Source organism: Syzygium oleosum, unplaced genomic scaffold (genome assembly GCF_021117445.2).
Source record: "Syzygium oleosum isolate NSW1041296 unplaced genomic scaffold, Sole_v2.1 Sole_v2.53, whole genome shotgun sequence".
Taxonomy (NCBI): Eukaryota; Viridiplantae; Streptophyta; class Magnoliopsida; order Myrtales; family Myrtaceae; genus Syzygium; species Syzygium oleosum.
In genome coordinates, this window is record NW_026607537.1 from 273,409 (window position 1) to 291,289 (window position 17,881).

The 17,881-nt window shown below is 41.7% G+C and overlaps 3 protein-coding genes across 6 annotated transcripts; 1 reads left to right on the top strand and 2 right to left on the bottom strand.

The window, feature by feature from the left end:
- Nucleotides 1-1,723: 1,723 nt before the first annotated feature.
- Nucleotides 1,724-3,517, bottom strand: LOC115691183 (uncharacterized). Its single transcript, XM_030617759.2, has 5 exons — nucleotides 3,181-3,517; nucleotides 2,797-3,037; nucleotides 2,370-2,528; nucleotides 2,144-2,290; nucleotides 1,724-2,027 (listed from the first exon to the last, which is right to left on the bottom strand). The coding sequence occupies exons 1-5, from the start codon at nucleotides 3,222-3,224 to the stop codon at nucleotides 1,923-1,925; spliced, it is 696 nt and encodes a 231-aa protein (XP_030473619.1). The 5' UTR covers nucleotides 3,225-3,517; the 3' UTR covers nucleotides 1,724-1,922.
- Nucleotides 3,518-4,198: 681 nt separating this feature from the next.
- LOC115691192 (cinnamoyl-CoA reductase 1) lies at nucleotides 4,199-7,731 on the bottom strand (the record flags this gene model as incomplete). The annotated part of the gene is made up of 3 exons (XM_030617769.2): nucleotides 4,199-4,617; nucleotides 6,477-6,826; nucleotides 7,174-7,731. Coding segments are annotated over 3 exons (1,056 nt in total), but the record flags the coding sequence as incomplete, so codon positions are not given.
- Nucleotides 7,732-8,658: 927 nt separating this feature from the next.
- LOC115691182 (uncharacterized) lies at nucleotides 8,659-16,267 on the top strand. 4 transcript variants are annotated; one of them, XR_008815579.1, is made up of 11 exons: nucleotides 8,659-9,206; nucleotides 9,523-9,594; nucleotides 9,684-9,811; nucleotides 9,912-10,072; nucleotides 10,910-10,979; nucleotides 11,545-11,599; nucleotides 11,976-12,059; nucleotides 12,940-13,141; nucleotides 13,652-13,690; nucleotides 15,199-15,245; nucleotides 15,587-15,679. XR_008815579.1 is itself a non-coding variant. In XM_030617756.2 (11 exons), the coding sequence occupies exons 1-10, from the start codon at nucleotides 8,958-8,960 to the stop codon at nucleotides 15,696-15,698; spliced, it is 1,017 nt and encodes a 338-aa protein (XP_030473616.2). In that variant the 5' UTR covers nucleotides 8,661-8,957; the 3' UTR covers nucleotides 15,699-15,702; nucleotides 15,797-16,267. The 4 variants fall into 4 exon arrangements, 1 of the variants encoding a protein (XP_030473616.2); XM_030617756.2 differs by lacking the exon at nucleotides 12,940-13,141 and adding an exon at nucleotides 15,797-16,267 and having other exon boundaries at nucleotides 8,661-9,206; nucleotides 15,587-15,702; XR_008815578.1 differs by having other exon boundaries at nucleotides 12,940-13,690.
- Nucleotides 16,268-17,881: the final 1,614 nt, after the last annotated feature.

The following is a 17,881-nucleotide window of genomic DNA, read 5'->3' on the forward strand; positions in this document are numbered from 1 at the left end:
TATAGTACATTATCATAATCGTAGGAAAATTACTCTTGAAATCCTAAGCCTTTTGCACGGGACATACTCAAATCCTTAATCTTTCAATTGAACCAATAAAGTCCTAAACTTTTGCGAGAAAATTCAATCAAGTCCTCCCGGCCAATTGTGTCGCCAAGTTTTCTTACACGGTAGTCCAATCATTGTGACGTTGGAGGCTTGTGGAATGCATTGGTGGGGCCGGGCGGTGATGTCGGAGGTGTTGTCCAGCATCAATTGGAGAAGATAGGGAATTCCAATGAGGACAAAATTGAAATCACCTCATTTCATTTAAGCACCAGCCACGCCACCAAGTTGTCGTGACATGTTGAACCAAAAAGGTGACTGGACTACCACGTAAGAAAAACCTGCCCAAGACTGGCACAAATGCTTGATTGCATTTTCTTGCAAAGGTTTAAGATTACATTGGTTTTCATTGAAATGTTAAGACTGGATTGCATTCTGCGCACAAAAGGTTTAGAACTTTTGGAGTAATTTCTCCCCTAAATCATAGGTAGTTGTGCAATATAGATTAACTTTTTGATCATAATATGTAGAATGCTGGATTGTTTCTATGGTGAGAAAAGTCGTCACATGCTAGGCGTTGATGAGTTAGGTTAATCACATGCCTTGATCCAATAGCATTCACTCACTTCCATGGGAACCCATGTACTACAAAAACTATAATAACTTGACACTTCATATTCTTACCTAATGGCTGACTTTAGTGGTGATTTTCTCAAGCAGAGCCCTCAACCTACTGTCGAAAAGGGTTGCTCATGGTAGACTTGGTGAGGGAAGTTTTTCTTGTTTTTTGATAGGTAGAAGAAAAGACTACTCTAGGGCAAGAGTTCACGAAGGAACTAGTCCATAATGAGCCCATTTTATCATGGCCCGTGAATTTGATCGATTCCACTGATCTAACGGTTTTGGTGTGCTAGGCTCTTTACGATCTTGGTGCACCCGAGTACGGTCCGCCTTAGGAAAGGGCTACCTCTACCTCTGAGCAAGATCAAAAGTTGTTAAAACACTTCAGAAGTGGAAAACTTGTAGCCAGGATAGCACCAAAACTTGAAGAAATTCATTCAAAGCTTGGACTCTCGCCCCAGAGAAAAGCTTCGAGTGACGAGTTCTTCTAACGCTCTTTATCAGACTTGACTTGACCAGGCCAGTAAAAATTGGAATTTTAGTGTATAATTTAAACTAAAAAAATGAGCCTGACAAGGTGGATCCTCGAGAAAGGGCCAATCAAATGGGAGAAGATGTCTTTCCATTGGCTCAAGTTAGTGGCAGCTTTCCTCAACTTTCAATAAGGAAATCATTTGTCAGCAGAAAGACGTCGGATGTTCGGCTGCAATGTAGGTACTATTCAAAAGGGACGTTAATACTACGCAACAGAAGTGGAAGAAAACTTGTCCAGTAGTATAGAACACGGTACACCGTGCGACGCGCTCTGCTTTTCCTAGTGGATTTGGTCCTGGAAAGGTAAATGAACGAATAAACTAAAAGGGTGTTTTCGATTTTGTCTAAAGCAACCCCTACTAGACGATGAACTGGGGTCCTTGACCTTATTATCTGTTCACATGGCATGGGTCAAGTCCCATTGGTTATAGTTTACTCAGGGAGGACCACCTCACAAAGGAAACAGCCTTCAATTCAGTACCTTGGCCTATTCTATTATGGTTTCTTGAAATTAAAAGGAGAATTCAAGGCAATGTCCAGCTGCAATCTTTGCATTTCTAAATAGGATGCAGGACAAGGCACTGAAACTGCTGTCGGCCAGCATGGTCAAGCATAATTGCAACTCTGGGTTTTCCGCTATGGAATTATATGCATATATGGACTCTTGGCATCAACCAACTGTAACACTCACTCCACACGTTACACAAAGAGATCCTATTGTCTTAAGCCTCGGCAGCTACCAGTTTCCTGAGGTTTTCAATGATCATCACCAGCTTCGTGTTGATCCGGTTCACAAAGAACTTGGGCAACCATCCTGCGGGATCCAACTGCAATAAACGAAAAAGGGAGGCGTTAATAGGACGCAGTGGACAATTTGTGATACTGAATCTTTGGCTTCGGTACTAGCATATTGGGTATAATATGGCAATTATGTAAGGCCTACCTGAATAACATATGTGACCACGCAGGAATCGTCATTGAGCTTCTCAACAACCCAGCCTGACTGCAAAAGTAGTCCTCTTATCACATTGTTTTGCTTCGGGTGCAACCCAGCTGCTATTTCTTTTGGCAACGAAGCCACTGCAACCACCTTCAATCCATAAAAACCAATTAACTTCTGAATTGGCGAGAACCCTATTTAAAGATTGGGACAGAGGAAATTTTCTTACTAGAGTGCCGTCCTCCATGGTCTCGCGGCGCTCATAGACAATGAACTCGCGGTTTCTGAAGAGAGGCTTAGAATTATCTCCGAACCTGAGACCGATAATGCTAAGGTTATCTTCCACATCTTTTATGTACCGGGCTTCCACCAAATCAGAGTCCCATTGCTGGTTCAATCAAAATCAACATAGAAATTCCAGCCAATTGTAAATGTCACAAGAAAATGATGAGACGGCCAAAAATAGAAAATAAAATTATCTGATAGATGGAGCAATACTTCTTTATAAATCCTCAAGGGCTATGAGAAAGAGCATCTCAGCCTTTTGAGCTCGTAGACAGAACTGAACTTTTCAATGTCGAAGTTCTGGTTGAAGACTTGCAAACCCAGAATCCATTTAGCTCTGTACTAGTTTTAAGTGATGGAGATCGTGTTACCTTGGCAGCGTCGATTGCGGTGGCAACGGTGATGAATTGGTGGGGCGAGAGGGACTTGAGGAGCCAGCGGCTGCGGAAGGTGTGAAGAGGACCGCTCCTGCATTTCGATATCTCCACTCCATCACCCTTCACCGTAACAGCCTTCCACCCGTCATTCCCAACCGAAGCCGAGAGCAACTCCTGGATGCAGCTGTCACTTGCGAAGCGCACGTACCTTCTCAACGACTCCTCACTTATGGACCTTTTTTTAGTTTTCAAGTACAGAGGAAAAGGCAGCAACAATTCAGAAAAGAGAAGCTTATTCAGAGAGAAGGAAACATGATGATAGACACTCCTGATTGGAATGAAACAGTGAAAATAAAAGAGTGGTTTTTTGTGCCTTACCAGGATGTGGTACAAGGAGAAGGGCTGCTCATTTCTGGTGGCATCAAGCAACTCCTACCTCCCCAACCAACTCCTTTCTTTTTCTTTTGAAGATCTTTGATACCTCAAACTATACCAAGTCCTCAAGAGTAGTAGACCAATAGCCTTTTCAAAGAGAGAGAGAGAGAGAGAGAGAGACAGACAGAGAAAGAGATTGTGATGGTACTATGGAACGTGAGAAATGGTGGGGATCTGGCTTTGTCATGTGCAGCAATCACCTCAGCTCAGATGCTGATCCCTTCCCCACTTCCCATTATTATTCTCACACACTGGTCGTCCTCCCTCCTTTCGAAACCATCTTAGATATTCTTTACATGCTATGTTTTTACCCCTCCGAAGAAACAAACAGAAAAATGAAAAAAGTATTTTAATATTCCTTATTTCTCTCTCTCTCTCTCTCTCTCTCGCGCGCGCTCACACACTCTCACAGATGACAGGTATGGATAAAAGACAGATTCCTTTGTTGCAAAAAGGCTAATATGGGGGGAGACGATGCACATGGAGTGCTGCTTTCTTTGGGCAAAACAGCCAGAAGATTGGCCGGGAGATAAAAGGACCCCCAAATCCAGAGCCACATTTAAGTTGCTTTGGCCCCTCCAACATGTGCCTTGGCCGCGGCCATTCACATCTCCCTCGCTCAACTCGCATGGACCGAGCAAATGACAGTATCGAAAGGTATAATCTATAATAACTCGCGCACTAAAAAATGAAATATACGCCTTTCGTAAATTGTGATTGATTTCTCAGTCTCGCTGTACTTGTATTGAATCTTTTCTGTTGTGAGAATATAGAAGAATGATATCCTTTTCAATAATTCTGAGAGATGCACAAACATGGCCCCACTAGAAACATACCATTTCAGCACAACGTTACAAGACAGTTGTACAAAATCATATTCAGTTTCCCGTCAGACATACACCAAAACGACAAGTTATCTCTTTACATTCTTCGTAGGCACATGTTAGCAGTAGAGACCCTGTTAAATTGCTATTGAATGTTCATTGTCTGTAGATGCAGAATCTTTTATCTGTAAGACTGCAATACAAGTTGCCCTTGCATGTGCAACCAAAAGAGGGGATGATTTCTAAGAATAAATACACTCTGCAAAGAAGTTTAAACTTATGATTACGAAAGCACCTTTACTCGTTTGCTCAGAGGACCAAGGGATTAAAACAACAGACAAACCAAGACACTGCAAATTAGTTTAGTTTAGCAAAATAAAAAAAAAAGAAAAACCCCCAACATTGTGATTATCCTTGCAAGTAGCCTCTTGCTTTGAGGCTCTCGACCGCATCTCTGATGGTATCTTCAAGAGGTGTAAAGGACAACCCCAGATCGATCAATCTCTTCGCTGCATCTTTGCACGCTGCCATACCTGGGTGGGTTTCTCCTGTAAACCTGTGCAACAAGAGATGTGACTGGTAATGCTGCCTTACATACAAGAAGAGAAAGCTACATCTAGATGACTTGATTGAGGGAAGAAGGATTCAATATAAAAGTAAATAGACATTATCCAACAACAGGACAAAGGCATTAGTAGCACTCTGAAGAAATTAAAAAAGGAATAAAGATTTACTTTATGTTGCCATTTGAACAGCAGAGGTATCATTACATCCCATTTGGTTCCTCATTGAATCAAGGATGGTGAAATACATATATTCTGTTTTCTTCCATTTGGTACAAAAACTAAAAAATGAAGGATCAGCTTTGTGGAATGCCAAATGTACAGGACTTCGTTAAATTACATAACCATCAGCTAGCTGTTGATTCTACAATCATGCTAACCTGTTTTAGTTAAAACTAACGTCTGCAATTAAGTAAAAACCTCTATCTGCCATAGCACAACCTCTGAAAGATGAATAATACTTTCTCAAACCCAATCAGGGGCAATGAGGACTTCAAGAAGTTGGAAGTGTGTATAAGAAGCTAGAACAAGACTTAATCAAGAATACGAACTGTACAGTGATGATGCCAAAGGAGAGAATCTACAGAAAAAAAAGTGAGCACGCATGTGATAGACAATGTCCACTTTAGGCTCCTGCCAATAAAACCATCATATACCAAAGTAGTGAGGAACTAATTAGAAGAAAGGAGCAGATAGTGAGCACAAAGCCTATCTTCCAGGATACTAGATCCTTGGGAAAATAACAAAAGCGTACTAACGGAAACGTCGAATAACGTTAGCAAATGGTAGTTGAGGCCAAAGTATCATAGGAGATGCGACATGAACACAGACATGGTCATGTGTTAAAAGACACTTCGCCATCAAGCATGCCATGTTTTGATATTCTGGTATAGAGCTACTATTGCACGAAACCACCGTGCAAGAAGTTCAAAGACGAAGCATCATAAATTTTGAAAAGAAGACAAAACTGTCCTAAAAAGCTGTAGACTTTCGCAAACTCTAATTCCAGAGAATTGGACTTCTCGATTATGTTAGGGCATGTTTAGTTCAGCTTAACTAAAAGTAACAACAACTTGCCAAGATTAAAAATATTATTCAAATTGCAAAAAATTATATGTGGATTTACATGTCAACTTTTGCACTTTGTGAAAGTCTCTAGTGTTTCAGATTTAAAAAAAAAAAATTAAAAGGGCGTGAGCCACAATATTTTAATAAAGGAAAAGTAAAAAGATAAAGTCAATCCAGACTAGCCATTATATATATTTTTTTCATATAAAATTTGTTAATATCCAAAATTGGATTATTTAATGCTGAGTACACATGTCCCATGTTCAGTTACTTGCAAAAATCAGACACCAGGATACATGTGTGTCACCAAATCCCAATCCGTCATTGCTTCCACAGCCTATCAAGATGCAAGATGTTCAATTGGCAGGAATGATTGTAATTTCTAATGAGTCCAACCACGGAGGCACTGGAACTGGATAATTGATATAGGTTCCCGACATATATCGAAAAGCAAACCATCAGAAGTTCCATCATCTTCCTTCACCAGGCTATTTCTACAAAACCCATCACCACTCTGAGCAACTAAAGTGAGGTGCATTATGCTGTATAAAAAGTGTGAAAGCAAAGAATTACTAAAGAAAAATCTTAGGGAGAACAAATGGGCTTTCAGTATGCAGGATACTGGATGCCGTACTCCACTGCAATAGAATAATATGTTTCCTAATATATTCAAACACTACTAATCATTTGTGTCGGTGGTTCACTAGAAGCATAGGCAAAGAGCTATAAGAAGAGTTCTTTAAAGACCAATCGAGTAACATCTAGGAGCTTTGAAGATGCAAACCTGTGGATAGGAAACTCAGGGAAGAGCTTCGTGACCCTTTGAGCAAAATCACCGAACTGATAGATACCATTTGTGCAGAGATACCTACCGGACGCAGCCGGTGTCTCATACAGCAAGACTTGTGCCTTGGCCACATCTCTAACGTCAACAGCCCCGAGCCAGTGAAACTCCTGTGTATCTGTCGATCCCTGAAGCAGCTGTAGCAGCACGGCACTGCTCGCGTTGAGACCCGGCTGCAATAGAGGGCCAAGGCATGTGGCCGGGTTTATCGCGACCACATCTAGTCCGTGCTTCTCCGCGAATTCCCATGCCGCCTTCTCCGCCAGAGTCTTCGACACCGGATACCATTTCTGCATGATAAAGTAAGGAAACCCAATTTTTATGCGTGTCATGGCAACGAATGCATTGAACTACGTAAACAGAGGTGGACCCATAATTCTTCCACTGGAAGCTCATGACACCGTACCCTGGAGCTCTAACAAATTCTACGCAAGTGTTCTGAATGCAATAGCTACTATACAACGACTGAATTCGTTCAGACCTCATATGACCACGAAATGCTGCACGATTGTTCCATTAACGCATTCTTGCACGCCAAAACAAGACCGAAAGAAAAAAGTTGACATTTTTAATAAAGGGGATCGTTCAATTTCCAAACTGCGATCAAAACAAAAAAAAAGGACAAAAACTTTATGACCTGGCGAGACTTGCAGTAGTCAAGGTCGGTCCAGGAAGACTCGTCGAAGGGCTTGTGAGGAGGCCAGCCCGGGTTGGGGATCAAGGCGGAGACGGAGGACGTGAGGACCACGCGCCTCACGCCGGACCGCTCGGCGACCTCGAGCACGTTCAGGGTGCCCTGGACGGCGGGGAGGAGGAGGTCGCGCTCGGGGTCCTCGGGGGCCTCGAGGTTGCAGGGGGACGCCACGTGGAAGACGCCCTCGCAGCCGTCGACGGCCCGGGCGACGGCGGGGGCGTCGAGGACGTCGGCTTCGAAGAGGAGGAGGCGGGAAGGGGAGGCCCCCGGGAGGGAGAAGAGGTGGGAGGCGTCGGTGCCCGGGAACACGGAGGCGCGCACGGTGGCGTAGCCGGAGTCCAAGAGGGCGCGGACCAGCCAGGAGCCCATGAAGCCGTTGGCGCCGCTGACGAGCACGGCCCCCGATTTCGTCGGCTCCGGCGTCGTCTCCATCTCCTCCGCCGGCCGGGGGGGGGGGGGGGGGGTGATCGGGGATGGGTTATGGTATAAGGATGGTACTTGGAGAGAGAGAGAGAGAGAGAGAAGAGAGTGAGTGAGGAGTTAGATTGGTCTTTGATATGAGTTTTATAAGAAATTGAAAATTGATTGCTTTTGATTTGGATTTTAACCATTGATGATTGTGGATGTCTGTGAGAGAGAGAGAGAGAGAGAGTTAATTGAAATTCTAAACAAATTGTCATGTAATTAATGTGAAATCCATCAACACACCTCGTGTCTATAAATACTTTGCGATTTTAAAGCAACATGTATCTTTAATATTATATGCTCTTCAAACGGCGCGCAATTTTCGCGCATTTTGCTTATTTATATGTGCGCATCACAAGTAATTTTACTATTGACGTGTATAACCATGGCATGCTTGATTTGAATGTGACATTTCATTCACAATTCGTCGATGAGCTATATTGTCTTTTCTAGGATTCTATCCCATTCCATTCTTGCAATGCCAAGCAAAAGTATTGAAATCGTTGTTGCGATTCATTGCATTCCACTACGTCGTACTAAATGCAAACAATACGGCGATGATGATGCCAAGATTATAATGCAGTTGGATTCTTTCCATCGCTATGATACTGATCCGAGTTGACCTCACGATATTGAAATTTCTTCATAATAAATCGAATAATTATGGTGCATTTGTTTGGCTGAAAATAAATGATTTAAAAAATATTTTCCTAAAAACCTCCGTTGTATAACTTATAAAAATACAAAAATAAAAAATATTTTTATCGTTCATGAAAATATTCAAACATAAATTATCATCGATAATGAATTTATTTTACTAATATTTTAACTTTTTTTTAAATTATTTATTTTTTTTGCGAAATAAATGACCCTCTCTAGTAAAAAATTCCGAGTGTTTTTTATTTTTTATTTATTTTTTCTTGGCCTCCATCTGTTTTTAACGACGACCACTCATTCTCATTCTCCTTCCCACTCCGACACGGAGGCAGTGGCAGTGGCAGTGGCAGTGGCAGCTGTCCTGTAAACGAGCGACGTGGCGGCGAGATCGTGGGTGGCTGCACCACTTCACGCTTTCAGTTCAACCTTCGTTGGTCGCTCCTGTGGCTCCGGCAGTGCTGTCATTGGACTGACAGAAGAAGAAGAAGAAGAAGAAGCAGGACAAGAATGAGTAAATGACCCCTCCACTGTACATGTATCGTCTTCATCCGCAGAACCCAGATGCCTGATTCGTCGTGAAGATTGGTGGTGGGTTTTTTTTCTCCATGACAGCGATTCCGTCTTCTTCTTCTTCGCCGCCGCCATCGTCGTCACCCCATTTCGCCGCGCTTCTTCATTCGTCGTCGTGCTCGTACTCGGGCTTGACCGGCTGTCGTGCCATGTGCGCACGCTTCAACCGGAGGAGACTCGACGGGGACGGGCACTGCGTCAAGTTGGTCGTGGTCATGGCGAAGAAGAAGAAGCCCTCCTCCTCCTCCTCTTCTCCTTCTTCTTCTTCTTCTTCTTCATCCCAGGTTCGGTTCCTCGCCATTCCTTCTCGCAATTGAGCCGATTGGGTGTGCCGTTGCAGCTTCTTTCGTTATTTTTTCCGAGAGGTGGCGAGTGCTCGAGTGAGATCTTTTGGTTGCATTTTCGTGCTTTGAAGCCATGCCCATTGGTTGGCATAGTGACAGATGCATGTTATCCAAGGATTCTTGGCAAGACAGTATGAACGCACACGATTTCAATCGATGCAATTCTGATTCGAAGAGAGAATACAATACAATCTGCTGTAGTTCCCATCCAGAGCATCTCCTTAAGAGTGCCCTCATTTGAGGTTTATCTTGATAGGCTTCTGAACCGACACCTCTGAGAATTACATCGAATGTCAAGCAGAATTTGCAGTTTCTGAGGCTGTGGAAGGTATGCACCTTCTTTAAGATGTTGAAGGTTGAAAAGTCTGGGTGTGTCTCAGTCCTCTTGTCTTGCCTGATATGGTAAAAATCACGCAGGATTTCCAAAAGAGGAACTCTGGCATACCTAAGCCTGCTACCAGCTACCGCAGGAAGAAGTTGCCGAAGGAAGACCTTCCGGATGATGACATGGAGCTCTACGGTGATCCGACCCTTGCCCTCTACCAGTAATACTCCTTCCAGGTTTCTTTTTTAAATTTAGCCTGTTCTGTAGAACTTTCAGCCTTTTGAAGATGGCTGCTCTGTTCTTGCTGAACTGTATTATAGTACGAATCAGGGTATAGAAGATGCGGTACCTGTCTTGCTCGTGGATGGTTATAACGTGTGTGGCTATTGGGCAAAGCTGAAGAAACATTTCGTGAGTGGCAGACTAGATATTGCGCGGCAGAAGTTGATCAACGAACTAGTTTCATTTAGCATGCTCCGAGGTATGTACTTCGCTCCTCTTCTCTGAGTGTTCAGTACGACAAGGCTTATAAACCAGTCTAATTTTGCCATTCTTTGAAATTTGACATAGGCTGAGTAGACCAGGCTATGATGATCTTCACTGAAAGAAGTTTGAGGACATCAATGATGATATCATTGCATCTCTTGAAAGGCCATGATCAACTCTCGGTTTAGGGTCTGCGAAGCAGGGTCTTAAAGATTATATCTCGTAGACTTTGACTTTTAGGTTTTCTCAAGTGCAATATTTTCCACTTTGCTTCGACAAAACCTGCAGAGTAGTTCTCTTACTCAGCAGGTTTCCTATGGACCTAGCGGAGATTGTCACCAGTATAGCTCTATTGAGCAGTGGGACTAAGTTCCATCGTTCCCCCTTGTTTCAGTTATCCTAGTCCTCGAGGGATCCTCACATGGCCATTAATTTTGGCAGCTGACATATCACTTAGAGATCTTATATTACTTTTTCTCATTTCCTAGACTTGCTACTTGCTAGAAATAGTTTCATAAGGCACTTCTTTATTGTTTGGGATTTTTGCAAAGGTACAAAGTTCTAGATGTGCCATAATTCAGTAACTGCAAATACCATGATTACGTTGCAATTTAAACTGAAGAACGAAAGGGACACATATTGATGTAAAAGATATATGCATGGGGAGCCTTGAAGATTAGAATAGAACTCCATCCAATTTTTTACTTTTCAGCCGGGGCTGTATGCATTTTTTTCTTATGTGCGCAGCCGCATGTTTACATTTCTGTGCACGTGCACAAGCACATGTGTGAAAGTTCTTTCAGTTGGCACTTACTATGCATTTCCATAACAGAGGTAAAGGTGGTGGTTGTATTTGATGCCATGATGTCAGGACTTCCAACACACAAGGAAAGTTTTATTGGGTATGGTATACCTCCTCACCTCACCTTTAGCGCCAGTATGATCTAACCTTGTTTTTCTTTTCAAAGATACTCTGTTAGTTGTTTTGTCCATATCAGAGTTTTCGGACCTGATCTCTAGTATGTGATGATGATAATGTAGCCTTTAGTAAGAGCATCTCAAATTCTCAATTTTGACTGGAGCAGACATGAAACTCTACTTTTCCAGTGATTTGCTCCTTCAATGGTATTTAATCTGGAAAGCCGTATTTTTTCCTCATTCTTTTCAACAGTGTATGACCTTCCCATGCTACCAACCAAAAATAGGAAATGGGAGGAAGAAAACAACATTCCTAGCTTATTGAAATGTCAATGTATGATGGTGATATTTCTATGGCAAACAAACTAAACACGAGAGAACTTACTTTCACTGTCCAAATGATAGTTCATTTGGTTGCCGAGGAATAGATGGTAATTTTTGCGTGTTGCTAAATTTTTTATATCCTCGATAGGATACTTTTACATTTGATCATGTAAGTTCAGGGTACTCAACTAGGCTCTCTAATGCTTGAAGTTCAATATTTTGCAGTGTTGATATAATTTACTCCGGTGAATCTTGTGCAGATGCATGGATAGAGAAAGAGGTGAGAACGATGCTAGGCTGTAATAAAAAATGCATTTGCAAAGGTTACTGCCATAGCATGCCTTTTAACTTTGGCTGTCAGCGAAACCAATGTTGAAATGTTGAGAAGTTACAGATGTTTTGGAGTTATTATCTTATTTTTTAATCTACTGGTGATGAGCTTTTATTTGTTCATCGGTGTTAATACAAAAAGTTTGCCACCATGCAGCATCAGTAAGATTGTCATCTAGTATTCTGCTTTTTCATTTTTTTATTCTTATTCCCATCTTTTGCGTCGACTCATTAGATCTATCAGATGATGGTTCTGAAGGCTACGCTATCTGTCCTTGCACTTTCTTGATAAGAGGTTTAAAGCATTGTATCGTTTTTTGCAACAGGTTGTTGCGTTGAAGGAAGATGGGTGCCCCAGGGTTTGGGTTGTGACTTCGGATCGCTTGCAGCAGCAAGCAGCGCATGGAGCAGTATGTGTTATTGTTGAGTTAGATTATCAAAAGATGTTTCAAGGAGCACGCACAATTTCCTAAACAGACCTGCCATGCGTCCTCTCACACTGTTCAGATAATTATCTTCCGTCAAAGCTACCACAAACTTAATGATTGCGTGATACTTGAGGTTCATTTAGATAACCATAAATGCTTGAAGCTACTTTTCTCTGTGATTTATCTTTTGTTCACTTTCTAACAGTCTGATAATTGCCTCAACTCTAATTAAGTAATCGACTTCTTGTTACGAAAATCATGGAACCAAAAAGGAGCAACAATCAGTTGAGGCCTTTGACTATAAGTAGATATTCAGTTAAGCTTTTTAACTTTGTTTTGCTAAATTAGCCTTCTACTTGTGATTTTACTCTAACTATGTCCTCTATAAATGCACGTCTCAATAAACAAAATTGCCAGTAATATGCTAACAAAAATGATAGACTTCTTATGAAGCTGAACAACCTATTCCATTGAAAAATGTGATAACTTGGATGAAGATAGTAGAAAATAGCACAGTTATGAGGTTAAGATCAATGGAGGAACAAATGTAATGGGGAAATCAAAGTAATGAAAGGAGTACTTGATGAAAAAATGCATTTAATACTAAAGAAAGTTGAAAGGAGGTAGAATGATAGGTCATGGGAAAAGATCTATGGTATTGAGCTTAGTTCGTGGTGATCCAGTCTGGAGGATAAAGAGAAAAAAGTCATCTATCGCATTTCCATTTAGTGTTAAAACGAGTTCTCACTATTTAGTTGTTTCTATGATTTTCAGAGCAATGCCCATCAATTGGTTTTGTGATTCTTCCGTCTGACCCTTTTTTCTAACAACTAAGGGTCTTACAATATGTCTGAAAATGCAGCTGAACAGTGAGCGCAAATTAATTCAATTGTACTCTTGGCTTTTGCTGAACGAAATGTCTAGACTTCGTAGAAGTTGTAAATCACGTCAATGACATTATGGAACTAAAATCACCAGAAGTTGACATGTATTATGGGCTGACTCAAATTTTGATTGACTAACAATGCGTGGACTCGTGAGCTTTATCCAAGTGCAGATTAGAGGTTAGCCCGTGATTTTCTTGCCAACACATTATGTATCCCGTGAGTTCCATTGTAGGTGTCATTATTCACTTTTCTTAGCAACTCTCAGGCCTTTAGTTTTACCCCAAATATGAAGTGCTCAACTTTATCTGACAATACACAATTTCTTCTTCATTTAAACCTCAGCCTTAACTTTTTGTGTTTGTTGTTTGAAGATGCTTTATATATCAAATGTCATATTTTACACGGTCCATGTTAATTTCCAGTGCTAATGTAGTTAAAAACTCATTCTTGTTTGATAGCCTCATTGTTTTGAGAGCACGAATAATTGGTAGTGGCTGATGGTTTAACGTATGAAGAGAACTCTCAGCTTGTGGTTCATGAGCTTGTAGTTAAGACTTGTAGCTTGGTCTTTCATATTATATGGCCCTCTCTGTCATATCAGATGTTTATTGTTAAGTACTGCAGGCATAGTTAAGTAAGTGTTTCCTATTCTATGAATCCTCTGATAGTTTGCTGTGATACTTTTAGGGAGCCTTTGTATGGAGTTGCAAAGCATTGGTTTCTGAGGTAAGATAATAAAATTGCCTACTTATTTGGTGTAAATTGTTCCACCTGAAGCTAGTGTAATGCAGTGTCAACCAGAGTTTTTTGTTCTATTTCTTTTTTTTCCCCTTTTTTCTCTTTCATAAATTGCCTACTTTTTTTTCCCTGGTGTAAATTGTTCCACCTGAAGCTACTTATTTGGTTTCTGAGGTAGCTATTCTCATTTTATTTTGCTGCTCAGGCGCCCTTCAAGTTGTTCTTATCTCTCTCTGCTGGAATGTCCAACCCAAAATTTTAAGCTCATAGTTAGAGGGAACAACATGAATACAAGGCCCATTGAAACCTCAAAGGCAAGCGATGTGGAATATTTTAACACCCCATCGCATGTGCAAACTGGACTAAGAAAGGCACAATAAATTGATGAACAGGAGCCCAAACACGAATCTGGGGTGAAACTTGACTCCGATGGGATGTTAGAATGTCCAACCCAAAAGCTTGAGTTTATAGGTGGAGAGAGACTACATGAATATAAGGCCCATTGAGACCGCCATATACAACTATTATGGGATACTTTAACACTCCCCATAAAAAAATTTGGACATTTATTTTGTCCTCCAAAAGGTTTAAGTGTTGTGAAACTGGTTAACAATATATCTACCATAGTTTGGAAGGCTCCCCTTTATGTGCAAGTCAGAGCCAACATGCAAAGTGTAGGAAGTGGATGTAAATCACATTGAAGAGATAATTGGAGACTCGGTAGGAGTAACAAATGAACTGAATAAAGTGAGAGTTAGGATTTAGACTCGGCTGGTGCTATGATACCATTTATGCAAGCATTTTTTCCTCGAAGCTCAAGATTCCAGGAAATTGGTACAATTTACACGTGGTCAAACTTGTCCTGGTATGATGGACTAACCTCACCCATCCATCAATGAATGGAATGCTTGCTTTTTTGGACGTTACACTTGGGCACGTATGTAGCGGTCTAGCGCATCTTACTCCAGTAGGCCACGTGGTGTGTGGCTTTTGAACAATTTCCGACCTGCAAAATCTAGTAGAGGATAGGGGCTTCGCTAAAATGGAAGTGCCAGCTATCAAATAATTGATGCACCTTCTTGCTCCTTTGTCCTGGCTTCGAATTGGTGGTGTGGAACAATTTTACAAAGTGGGATCACTGTACACAGTGCAATGCCTTTTCATCACTAGCTTTACCTATCGCATGTCTCTGAAAAGATTTTCCATGGAGTTGCTTGTCATTCGAACTTGCAATTCATTAGAAAAGTGGCAGGAAATATTGTGTCAGCCTAGCAAATAAGACGAAAATCTCAATCTTAAAGAAACATCTAGCATATTGGACTTGATGTTTTGTTAAAAATTTGATGCATCGGTTATGCAATTATTCGCAGTTTGTGCTGTTTTATGGTGTATATACTCAATTATTCTTCGATTAATGTAGAAAGACTTTGTTCTGCAATCCTAATTTGTAGAATTTCACCAAAAAACCATTTCTCAATCATATGATCTAATTGCAGATCAAAACATATCACAAGGAAGTGGAGAGGATGCTTCAGGAACAAAGGTATATGCAATGAACAGAAACTTCATATGAACTTTTTTTGTTGCCTGCATAATCCCAGATGCTGAAGTTGAACTGTAGTGATGGCAACTCATGGTGTTAGCTCTAATTATAGATTTCTCCTGCCCAGCAATATCCAACAGTCTTTTGGCAGTAGGCTTTGAGACTGACCTTTAGCAATATCCAAAAGTCATTCGCATTGAATATTCGTTTCTGATGTACTTTTTAAGTGCAATATGATCTGTACTTGGGGGCATAGATATTGCTTAGAAAACTCTATTTACGAATTAAAGAAGAAATTTTCCCTCGACTCCAAGCCTATTGACGATCTTTCACTTTGTTAGGACAAGTTCTTTTCAAGGAAAACTGTTGAAGCACAATCTTGATTCGGAAGTCGTAGATGCACTCAAGGATCTGAGGAAACAGCTTTCCGAAAATGAATTAAGGAATAGCTGAGCAGGTCCGATTTTCAAATCCTTAATTTGTATCTCGTCGTCTGCATAGGGTTTTCTTGTATGGATGCATTTGATCACGAAGTGATTGTTCCTTTTTAGGTTGATTCGAAGAGCATGGTCCAATATTTGGCCCTTCAGCTTCTGGCTTATTAACCTTTTTGGCTCACCTGAAGAGGAGTTGGTACGAGGAGATCTATGGCTGATAGCCTGGCAGGATGGGGAGAAAAGTGTTGTAATTGGGAAACCGCTTGCAGATTGTGATGGGCCTGGGCTATTGGCAAAATTTCAGGATCAGCAAGTGAAGTTGCACAAAAGCTGGGGTCCTCACTAGAATGCTGAATCCATACCATCTTTTACCAAAGAGAAAAGAGAGAAGGCTCTGCAGTGAGCAGGAAGCACTAGGTTGAGAGATTGAAAAAATAGGACTGAGTGATATACTAACATGAACGATTTTCTTACTAGCAGAGGTGAATCTGTTGTGCAGATATCATGCCAATTTACGAAACTTACGACCATAGACCGGTTCTTTTTAGCTCTTGAAATCTCTATGGAGCTATGAATTTCCAGGCACCATCGGTATTTGTTTCGGTTTCTAGTAAGCAAATCACATTGTTAATATGTTGCCTGCCGACACGGCATTAAGCGTTACAACCGAAGTCATTCGCAGTAATAACGGATCAAAGCTAGACCAATAATTGCAGACTGGATTTTGATTCCAAGATTATTCTCAAATTGTTTATACTTGAGGCAAGACATGCGCCAACGACTAAATAGCATGTGCATGAATGGTTTTTGGTCCGACCCCTATAAGACCGTGTCCTGTTCTTGCTTCACCTGTCATTTTGTATGTATCCAGGTAAGGAGAAAGTTATAATGTATTGGTGAATGGTGAGTATCAAGTTAGTAAAGCTCGTACATTGGAAGAGGGACAATAGGAGCACATGATGAATATAGGTAAAAGCTCCCCAATGCACATTGTGGTGGTCAGGGGTGATGCTCATGTGATAACTCCGGAAAGAGAGAGGTAAGAGAACATTGGGCCATGACGTCCATGGACCTGGTCTGTAAAGCTATCAAGATTGAGTTCAGCTCTTGAATCATCCTTGAGATACAGAGTCATGATTTTGAGCAAATTCAAGAATACAGCTTATAGGGTTCAAGATTCTATTTGTTTCACGAAAAATATTTTTCGGAAAGATAATTTTTTCATTTTTCTGTGTTTGGTTAAATTAGAAAAATGAGTCAATGGAAAACGTTTTCCTAGTTATTGAAAAACCTTTACTTAAAATTAAGAAAATGATTACGTCTTTAAAAAATCGGAAATCACTTTCTAAAATATGACTAAGTTTTAGCGCTTGAATCCGAAACTCCACGCTTGGGCATGAAATCCCAACGATGGTTTCCGGGTCCTCGGCATCCACAATCAGGTATCCGACGCCCAGCCCCAAGTCCACCAAGGTTGAAAACGTGACCGAGTCCTCGGTGCCCACGCCCGACTCTATCGAGATTGAGCCCGGGACCCTGACATTTGTGCCTGGGCCCCTGGCACCCACATTCGGGGCCATCAAGGCCGAGCCTGAAGCCTCGATGGCCGTACCTGATGACTCGGCACTTAGGTCCGGATTCACAAAGGTCGAGCGTGGCATTCCAGTACCCGAGCTCATATCCTCAGCACTTGGGCCTAGGTCCACAAAGGCCGTGCCTAGGTCCTTGACGCTCAAGCTCTGGTCCCCGGCACTCGTGCCCGAGTTCACCAAGGCCGTGCTCGGGTCCCTAGTGTCTGAGCTAGGGTCTATTGAGGCCAAGGCCTAGGCCCTCGATGCCCATGCCTAGGTCCATCGAGGTTGGCCCCAGGACCCAGTGCGTGCGCTTGAGTCCATCGAGGCCGAGCCTGGTACCCCGGCGCACACGCCCCGATCAATCAAGGTTGGGCCCGGGACCCCAGTGCCCGTGCCCCGATCCCCGGCACTCAGGTCACGGTCCATCGAGGCTAGGCTCGGAACTTTAGTGCTCATAGTCGGTTCCCTAGCTACCCATGCACAAATTGCTAGCATGTGAATAGTGTATGTCTATTTAGTAAAATTTATCAGATTTTCCATAACGATGAAAAATATTTTTCTGTTCATTTTTAGCTTTCAATCAAATACCAAAAAATATTGTCAAGAAAAGAAAATTATTTTTTAT

Excerpts from the sequence above, each read along its gene's own strand:
- LOC115691183 (XM_030617759.2), bottom strand. The coding sequence starts at position 3,224 with ATGCCACCAGAAATGAGCAGCCCTTCTCCTTGTACCACATCCTG. Across the intron at positions 2,529-2,796 it reads CCGCAATCGACGCTGCCAAG|CAATGGGACTCTGATTTGGT; the intron begins GTAACACGATCT and ends TGATTGAACCAG. Across the intron at positions 2,028-2,143 it reads TGGTCACATATGTTATTCAG|TTGGATCCCGCAGGATGGTT; the intron begins GTAGGCCTTACA and ends CGTTTATTGCAG.
- LOC115691182 (XM_030617756.2), top strand. The coding sequence starts at position 8,958 with ATGACAGCGATTCCGTCTTCTTCTTCTTCGCCGCCGCCATCGTCGTCA. Across the intron at positions 9,207-9,522 it reads CTTCTTCTTCTTCATCCCAG|GCTTCTGAACCGACACCTCT; the intron begins GTTCGGTTCCTC and ends TTATCTTGATAG. Across the intron at positions 10,980-11,544 it reads CACAAGGAAAGTTTTATTGG|TGTTGATATAATTTACTCCG; the intron begins GTATGGTATACC and ends AATATTTTGCAG.